This window comes from Papaver somniferum, chromosome 7 (assembly GCF_003573695.1).
Source record: "Papaver somniferum cultivar HN1 chromosome 7, ASM357369v1, whole genome shotgun sequence".
In the NCBI taxonomy this organism is placed as follows: domain Eukaryota; kingdom Viridiplantae; phylum Streptophyta; class Magnoliopsida; order Ranunculales; family Papaveraceae; genus Papaver; species Papaver somniferum.
The window spans coordinates 170,342,891-170,352,549 of NC_039364.1; the positions used below are offsets into that span (position 1 = coordinate 170,342,891).

The window sequence follows — 9,659 nt, forward strand, 5'->3', positions numbered from 1 at the left end:
ACGATCTCATCCCATAAATTTGGTTATACTCGCCCACTGTGGATGCTCTCACTAGCAGAATCAATCACGGGAAACCCAAAATGGGATCTTTGATTCCTGAAACAGCACGAAGGTCTTTACATCAGAAACCCTAAGATCAGCAGCAAAATAATCAGAACGTCTTCATGTTGTTCCTCTTCGACTTCGCAGAGCCATTAAGAAATACCTTCGAGGTAAGTCAACAACAACAAAAAAACAAAAAACAAAAACATACCTTCATTTGCTCTTCGTTTTTACTAATGGCCCTTAAATTTCTTATACTTATGGAATTTATCGACTACTAATTCATTATTAGTGGAAGCTGTAATGGGTCACTAAATTAGTAATCTAAAATCGTGTGATCGAGTGAGCAGGTTAATGGAGGTTGTACATCACCGATATGATGGTGGTCTTTTATTCAATTCAACTCATTCTATCACTAAGTTAAGAAGAGATATATCTTGTCCTGTCTTTATACTTTTGTATGTAGTACCAATGTTTGCTAAATTGTCTGTGTGAAATATAAAAATTCATGTATATAGAATGTTCTGTTTCCATCTCTTTGATCCTGCGATAGACTTTGTTTTTTTATACAACTATGTGATTTACAGAGCAGGAAAACCCGCATATGAAGAGAAATGTACTGAGTTTAAGTCAGTCTTTTGTTAATATAAAGAGCGATAATGAAACCCTAAATGCAACTACCTCGAGGGCATTGGTTGAAGACCCTTTGAGATCCCAAGATCAATTAGGGAAAAGATGGAAAATTAAGACTTCCTACGGTGATTGTGGATTAAAGTATAGAGATGACGAAACACTAGCTTATGTTGCCTCTCGAATGCCCGCTGTTTATTCAGCTTGTCATAGAATTCTTAGAGAGGTAAAAACCCTTACTTCAATTTTTTCTTTTTAATGAAAGGCTTAAGAGGTTTGAGTTAACTGTTTGTGTATTTAGGTTAGGAGGAGATTACCTGGTTTCCAACCTGCTACTGTTCTGGATTTTGGGTCCGGTACTGGTTCTGCCCTGTGGTAAGAATCTGGCTCACTTTCTAAATTGGCTTATTGCTTTGTAGTCGCGTGTTTCCAATATTTTTAGGTGTGAAAACAATGCAGGGCTCTGAGGGAAATATGGCCTCACTCGCTGGAGAAAATTAACTTAGTAGAGCCATCTAAGGCGATGCAACGAGCAGCTCAAAGCCTTACATTAGGTAATTCAACTGCGCTACTCAAGTATCTAATAACAAAGAAAAAAAATTCCTGGATTCATAGACTTCTATGCTATGTAGGCTGGGAGAAAACTCGAACTTGTGGTGATAATACTATCATCTAAGGCATTATATGTCCAAAGCTGTGTTGTAAAAGGCGCCGCCTAGGCGTAACTTAGGTGACAAAGTGGGAGTTTTGGTGCTAGGCGTCTCATCCAGACAAGGTGCCGGGTTCTTTGTGAAGACCTAATTAACCAACCTAACCCTGAATATAGCACACATGCCTTCATTTTCATTTATTATCTTGGGTTCACTTCTTTCACTGGGATTAAAACCCCACTTATTGTCTTTTGAGTAATGTATCACCTAAATTAGGTTTTCTGGCTGGAAAATAATGTATGACTAGCTCTGCCTCGCCTTGCCACGAGTCCATATATTTCAATGATCTTTCATGTCTGGTGAAGGTTTGACGGAGATTAATGCTTTAATAAGCTCTTGATTTTTCTGTGTTTGAATTTGAGGTATGAAGGACTTGCCACTAATTAAGAGCTACGACAGCATTCAAGCACTAAACCAAAATATCGATAAATCTGAGAGGGAACACGACCTCGTCATTGCTGTAAGTCTTGTCAGTACCCTATATGGTATTTTATTTGGCTTTTTATGTGTGTATCTGTGTTCTTTGATGGCACATTTGCGTAAATGATCTTGTGATTATGAAATTTCTTGCATTTGGATCTTGCTACACTTTTCTGAGATGTGTTGAACTTTTTCCCAATGACAAATTCTCTCTTTCTCAATTTTTTGTTAGAGGGCCTTTGCTTTTGGCGAGATGAGTAGCTACACTGGTTCTGTTTAAGTTCTACCAAGCATTTGTAGGAAAAATTGTGTTTCCTCCTAATAAAGTTAATACACGATTGGACCGTCTATGGGTGGTTGATAAAAGGTTATGCGTAAACTAGCCACTGCTAAAAAACATTTAGTACTCACGGGTCCAAAATCTTTTCCTACAGATATACCATGTTTGCTTCTTTGCCTCTCTTTCTCGAATTTCATCCTTCTTGTTTTTCCCCTCCATCTGTGAGGCCCATAAGTTAATGGGGAAGTGTATCTGAGCCATCAACTTGTTTACCATGAAGTGGTCGTACCAGTCTTCTAGTTCCCTCATCCTCTTTTAATGCAATCTTTTTTTCTGTTTACTTTTATTCAAGAAGAGTTATTTTGGCTAATTGTTGCTTATTTATTGTTTCAAAATCAAGTCGTACGTTCTTGGTGAGATACCATCGCTCCAAGATAGAATTACAGTTGTTCGGCAGCTTTGGGATCTTACACAAGATGTCCTGGTATGATCATTAATTGTAATGTGGATGATCTTTATGTTTGACATGTATCTGTTAGCCCCAAAATGAACTCGAGAATTGTTATGGGTATTGAATGTATACTTGATTCAACCGGCCCTTGCCCTCGCCCCTCAGTTATAATCTCATTAATCGCCAAAATTTGATCATTCTGAATCTGTTACTAGTGTTCCATTTTGCTCACATAATCAACTGCTATAATCAACCTGAAGTGTATCTAGTTCAATGGACTAGATGGTAGGGCATCATAGGTGCAGAACTGTTGTGATTTTTGCTTTACTTGTATTTCTTAGGCCCAAAATGAACTCGACATTCTGAATTGTTATTAGTATTGAATGTACACTTGGTTTCACTGGCCCTTGCCCTTTCCCCTCGTTATAATCTCACTAATCGCCAGAATTTTATCATACCAAATATGTTAATAGTAATGATGTACTTGGTTCCATTTTGACACACATAATCAACTGCTATAATCAACCTTAGTGTATCTAGTTTAATGGACTAGATGGAAGAACATTATAGGTGCAGAATATATCTGTTGTGATTTTCGCTTTATTTAATTTTCTGAACAAGGTTCCAGGTTGGAATAGGTTTTGGTTGAGCCAGGAACACCTCAAGGGTTTAACATCATATCTCAAATGCGGTCTCATATTCTTTGGCTGGAAAAAAGGGTAAGAAATTCCTATCTCACAGTTATGCTAATCGATTGGAAGTTTATTTTTGTTTACCAATTTCATGATTCACTTTTTAAGAGATGCCACAAAGCTGATGATGCTTCTTCCAATGCTCTGGAGGACCTAAGGAGTTTGAAAAAGGGTGCATTTGTTGTTGCTCCTGTGAGTCTCTTTTATTCAAATCTGACTTTCCCTCTTCACTACATATTATTTTACACATTGTTTTCAAACACAGTGTGGACACGATGGAGCTTGCCCTCTAGAGAATACTGGAACATATTGTCATTTTGTTCAGCGTATGCAGAGGACATCTTCACAACGTTTGTACAAGGTGAATTTCACTTCAAATAATGTACTGCTATGTAGCATACTTCAGTTCGCCTTTTCACATTATTTGGTCTAGGATTTTAATTTCTATCATTTTGCAGATTTTATTATTTCCGAAATTGGCCAAGTTCTATTACCATTTCAGTTCCATATATTAGTAAATGTTAGAGAAATTTCTTTATGCAGCGTAGTCAGATTCTTTATACTTTCTTTAATAAAAGTAATCTCGACATTTTTTTAATTTCTATCTCAATATCATCTATCATTATTCCCAGAGATCCAAAGGTAAACCTTTACGTGGTTTTGAGGATGAGAAATTCTGCTTTGTTGTTCTTAGAAGGGGGCAGAGGTCGAGGCAAGTATCTTTATTATAAATAACCTTTTTTTTCCTTGCAGTAGGCAATAATAAAAGTTCATGTTTCTGTTTTCTTTTTCTTCATGTTTCTGTTTTTTTTTTTTTGAATTTGTCTAGGCTCTTGGAAAATTGCAATAGTATGTTTAGGTTCTTGCTGACTGTATTGCAGTAACTGTTGTGTGGTTTAAAGTAATTTTACAGTTGGTTTCTGGATTCCTTGAATTTTGAATTTAAAGTAACAAGTCTGTAGCTTAGGATTTGGTTTCTATGTAGCTAAGACTAGGTTACACCTATGGAAACTTTGTAGCCTGGAAATGTTTTCGGTCGTATTCATCCTTCAGGGAAATCTGACTTTGAGTGGATTCACGTTGGAATTTTCCAACCAAGATTAAGCATGATTACACAGTTTCGCAGTGTCTAAACCTGTCATTGTCTTTTCACTTTACTAAATTATAACTAATAGCTGATGATAAATGTCTTCTCCTTTAATGGTCTCGAAACATTTGCAATGACATGCTGCAAAAGAGTGATCTAAATTATGGTACCTTCCCTTCGAAGGTAAGACTTTACTTTTGAGACTAGTACTTTAAATTTCACATACATCATTACGAATTGTAGTTGACATAAAGGTGTCATCAGATATTTTTCTTTTAATTGCATCATTCCTTTTTGGTGTTAAAAGTAATTAATATTTAAGATTCTGTGACTAAGACAATGAAAACAAGGTTAAGCTATTGGACAGATATCTACACATAGACTAATAGTTTGTGGTAATAAATTTGGTTGGCTTGGTTTTTTTGATTTGCTAAGCAGTTTCCAGTGTCCACTTGATGATACAAAATTTGGAACTTTAAAGGAACAACGTGCCAAAATTCCTGAAGAACTTGAGAGTGACTCGGGTAATTGTCTCTCCATTGTTTTAATTAATTCAATTGTTTTGTTGGAGAATAAATGGTACATTTATACATAGAAGGATTATACCCTTTCTCAGATGACCAATTTAATTTTGGCGAAGATGAGGAAATGTCAAGCGAAGAAAATCCAGTTTCCGGGGATTCCAATGTTCCTGAAGATGCAGCAGATAAAGATGACAATGAAGATTTAGTTTCCTATAACTCTGATGTTCCAGAAGATGAAGTAGATAAATATGAAGAAGAGAAGGAAGAAGAGGAAGTTAAAGAATGCCCGGCTGATCTTGGAACTGGTTGGGGTCGGATTATATTTGCACCCATGAAAAGGGTAAACAAGTTTTGATGCATGTTTGTCGATCCTCCAAACGTGATGGTTCCGAGGGTGCTTTGGAGCGTGTTATCGTGACACAGTCCAAAAATCCTGCCTTACACCGTCTAGCTAAGAAGTCCTTTTGGGGAGATTTATGGCCCTTAAAGTGGGAAGACAAACAGATGGCATTATCCCAACAACATAAGGCAGCCAAAAGCAAATTTTAGAACGGCCCCTTGATATGATTATTCATGAAGTTATTGTGTAGCAATTCAATTACAAAGTAAAAGTTTTTCAACTTGCCCAAACTTTTCTAATTAGTACGTAATTATCAAAATTTTGACACTTATCTCTAGTTATTATACGTAGGAATCATTTCCTAATAGGATCAGACGTTGAGTTTGTAATGTATTATACTAAGTTGTTTTCTAATTAATAATGGAATTAAGGGAAACTTAGGGTTCCAAATGGCACCAACCAAACTTCACCGTGGTTGATTGGTTGGGAAAGTATGTCTTAGAAAGCCAAAACAAGCAAGAAAAGTTGTTTTTCTTTATAGCTCCAGCAACCACCAAGCAGTCAGTGCCCTAGTTCTTTTGAGATCATATCAGTAACTGGGATTTTGTGTGTGGGAGGAGTGATGGGTAGGTAGTTTGGAGATGGTGGAGGTCAGAGCATATAGAAGTTTTCAGAGTCCAAATGGTGAAAAAGGGTGATGGGTCATAAAAGGAAATCTTGAGAGGAGACCCACATTGGACACACTAAATATATCACGCCCCCAACATCTTATTATCACAAGACCCCATGTTAGACAAATCATGAAATCCGACGTGACATAATCATTCTTTTATACTACGAATTATTCAATTTAACTTCTGTGTATCTTAATTTTCATAAATGGGTCGTGGGTTATCAAGAACCGAACTGGTCAATGTTTATCGCGCCAAACCCATCTTCGGATTGCTGACTGATTGATATAAGACAGTTTAACATGATTGTTGTAGCATTTCATGTTTCCTTAGAATAATATCTAGTCATTTGCGGTTCAGGCCATGGCACTGAGGAAATATTTAGTCGGATTTCGGTTCACATTGAATCCACGGGCATTATTAAGATATAAAAGTAACTTAAGTGGGAGTTTGAGTCATCACTTTGATCGAATAGCCCTATAAAATAGGGCAAGCCTCCCCTCTTATTACACTCACTCTTTAGCTCTAGATTTTTTGACAGGAAAACAAGGGAAAATATGTCCAACTGCTGGATATCTTATTCCTGCATACTCTGGTTAAGTATTGTATTTAATCTCCATGTTTCAGCAACCACAAGGTTCTATGATTTCAAGGTCTCTCTCTTTTACGCTCTACTCCTTGTTGTTATTATCAGCAATATATTGGTTTAACCTAACCAAGTGAATGTTTTGGTAATAATATGCATAATTAGGTTCAAACCATGAGGATTACAAAAATGTGTAAGAGTAAACAAATCGTGTCGATCAATCAAATGTTCCCTGGACCAGTCATTTATGCTCAAGAAGACGATCAAATCATTGTTAAAGTCACTAATGAAACACCTTACAACACTACACTCCACTGGTAATAAGAGAGAAGTCTTGATCGATTAGCTGAAACTACTTAATTATGATCATATGTAATTTTTATGTTGTTGTTGCTCTTATGTTTTATATATATTTCAGGCATGGTGTCAGACAAAAACTGTCATGTTGGTATGATGGACCTTCCTACATAACTCAATGCCCGATTCTATCTGGACAAAAGTTTGTGTATAAATTCACTCTTGAGAAGCAGAAGGGTACATTGTTTTGGCATGCTCATGTGTCTTGGCTTCGTGGGACTGTGTATGGTGCTATCGTCGTATACCCTAAGATGGGCATCCCTTCTCCATTCAGAAACCCCTACAAAGAACAAATCATATTACTAGGTATATATCTTATGAAGTTTTTAGTTATAACAAGGTGAATTAAATAAGAATTTTCTCTACCTTAGTAGAATGTAATGTTAGTTTGATCACAATTAATTGATTCAGGTGAGTATTGGCACAAGGATGTTGTACAACTAGAACATGAAGCACTAGAAAGTGGGGGAGCCCCTACACCAGCAGACGCTTTCACCATCAATGGCCACCCCGGACCCAACTACAAATGCAGCAGCAATAATGGTAATAAAAATGCAAAAAAGTTGGGGAAGAAAATATGTGCCCTCTACAATGTAGGATTCGTTGTGAAACTAATCAAAAGCTAGTTTCTTCTGGTGATAAACTCATTTTACACACATGTAACATTACCATATTACCAATTTGAGTTCGGCAGTAGATAATTAATGGTTTAAATTCAAACCGGCAGTAGATGGTAAGGTTGCGTATCAAAAAGTATGCTGCTACTTTATAAAAGAGTAATGCATAATGAAAAGCATATTTGCCAAATTTAATATAGTTTTTGTTTAAGCGACCCAAATGGATAACGCCATGTTAAAGGATCTTCCCCTTTATAAATATGCTTACTCGATTTGCTTAACCATGTTCTTTTTCAGACGTATACAAGATGGTGGTTATTCCAGGGAAGACCTATATGTTGAGGATAGTAAATGCAGCTCTGAATTCCGAACATTTCTTTACTATAGCTCATCACAGAATGACGATAGTAGAAGCAGATGGAGAGTATACGAAGCCGTTGATCGTCAACCATCTGATGATTGCACCAGGTCAGACGATCAACGTTCTCGTGACTGCAGATCAACCAATTAACAGATACTCAATGGCAATGGGTCCATATGTGTCGGCTAAAAACATTTCATTTCAAAAATTACCAGCAATATCTTACTTCCAGTACACTGGTTGTACACCAAAGCAAATCGTAATGTCGGCCCAGTTACCGACTGTTAACGATGATCTAGCTGTGAAAACGGTTATGGATGGATTAAGAAGTCTTCATCCTGTTATGGTTCCAAGGGAAATTGATGTAAACCTATTCTTCACAATAGGATTGAACGTCGAAAAATGTGGGTCTTCAAATCCTGATAAGAATTGTCAAGGACCACATGGAGGGGTTTTGGGTGCTTCTGTTAATAATATTTCGTTTACTAGTCCTACTTTTTCACTTCTACAAGCTTACTATAAAGATATCAACGGTCATTTTACAAGAGATTTTCCTGATACACCCCACAAAGTTTATGATTATGTCAATGGAGCTCCTAATAATATCCCTCATGATACTCAGTCATTGGTTGGAACTAGAACTAAGGTATTGGAATTTGGTTCTAGAGTTGAACTGATTTTGCAGGACACAGGAACGGTTAGTACCGAGAATCATCCGGTTCATATGCATGGGTATAGTTTCTATGTCGTGGGGTACGGATCAGGGAATTACAACCCTAGAACAGCAAAGCTGAATCTGGTGGATCCACCCTACTTGAATACCATTGGAGTTCCTGTTGGTGGTTGGGCTGCCATTCGATTTGTAGCAGACAATCCTGGTATGCTTACTGTCTTTGGCCTCACATTTCTCTTTATCAATTCTGACACCTCGATTGTCCTTTAGAGACTTCAAATGAATGATGAAAGCCATATCGGCCCACAAGACAGTGCAAGCGTAGTGTAAGAAGTAGGGTGCAACTGCAATGCGCAAAGTCAAATCCGAGTTTATATATATATATACAGTGTTCTAATTGAATTTTTTGGATTTTCTCTAGGAGTTTGGTTCATGCATTGTCATCTAGAGATACATATGTCTTGGGGACTATCCATGGCGTTTATAGTGAAGAATGGGAAAGGAGAAATGCAAACTCTTCCTCCTCCTCCCGGAGATATGCCGACCTGTTAACGAGACGTACACTTAAGGAATGTGGATTAATTTACAACTCCAATATATCTTATCGATTAAGATTCTTTGATCAGAGGAAAATTGTATAAAGAGATACAAGTGATATGGGTATACAATTATATCAAAGAATATTATTTTAAACTCTGATTTGTTGTTAGCATTAAGCACCATGTTTAGTAAATTGAAACTTTGAAGAGTCACCGAATTTTTCTGGTACAATATAACTTTGGTTTCTGCCAAATTTTGATACGTTGTAATGAAGCTCAGTATGTATGTACTCGGTTCATTCCTGGGTCTAAACTGCATGGTTATATTTCGGTAGCTTAACCAATATCATTTGTGATTACATCCTCTACCAATTATAGTAATATATGTGTTGGATATTTTCAAATGCCATAGAAAATAAATTAATTTTTGTCAAAGAAAGCGAAGAAAAAATATTTTGGTCAAAAATTTGGTTATCTAGCTTAAGCAGAAATATAGGAAAAGAAGTTGCAAAGTTTATGGGGTGTACGTGGGAGAGAGTATGGCTGGGTGGGTGTCAATCACCAAACTGAACCCAACTGATAAACTGAAAACAGTGAGAACCTAATAATTGGAAACTTTTTTTTGTTTTTTTTTCGATATAACCATTATAGACATTATATTTTCTTTGAAGCATATATT

General features: G+C 36.6%; 1 protein-coding gene and 1 pseudogene across 1 annotated transcript; both read left to right on the forward strand.

The window, feature by feature from the left end:
* Positions 1–80: 80 nt before the first annotated feature.
* Positions 81–5,612, forward strand: LOC113299045 (annotated as a pseudogene).
* A 739-nt stretch (positions 5,613–6,351) lies between these two features.
* On the forward strand, positions 6,352–9,336 carry LOC113299047 (laccase-6-like). Its single transcript, XM_026547970.1, has 6 exons — positions 6,352–6,500; positions 6,599–6,750; positions 6,852–7,096; positions 7,202–7,333; positions 7,705–8,646; positions 8,863–9,336. Exons 1-6 carry the CDS (start codon positions 6,405–6,407, stop codon positions 8,991–8,993), a joined length of 1,698 nt encoding a protein of 565 aa, XP_026403755.1. The 5' UTR covers positions 6,352–6,404; the 3' UTR covers positions 8,994–9,336.
* The last annotated feature ends 323 nt before the right edge of the window (positions 9,337–9,659 follow it).

Bases quoted from the DNA above. Each gene is read 5' to 3' on its own strand.
- LOC113299047 (XM_026547970.1), top strand. From the start codon at position 6,405: ATGTCCAACTGCTGGATATCTTATTCCTGCATACTCTGGTTAAGTATT. The intron at 7,097-7,201 runs GTATATATCTTA...TAATTGATTCAG, and splicing joins AGAACAAATCATATTACTAG to GTGAGTATTGGCACAAGGAT. The intron at 8,647-8,862 runs GTATGCTTACTG...GATTTTCTCTAG, and splicing joins ATTTGTAGCAGACAATCCTG to GAGTTTGGTTCATGCATTGT.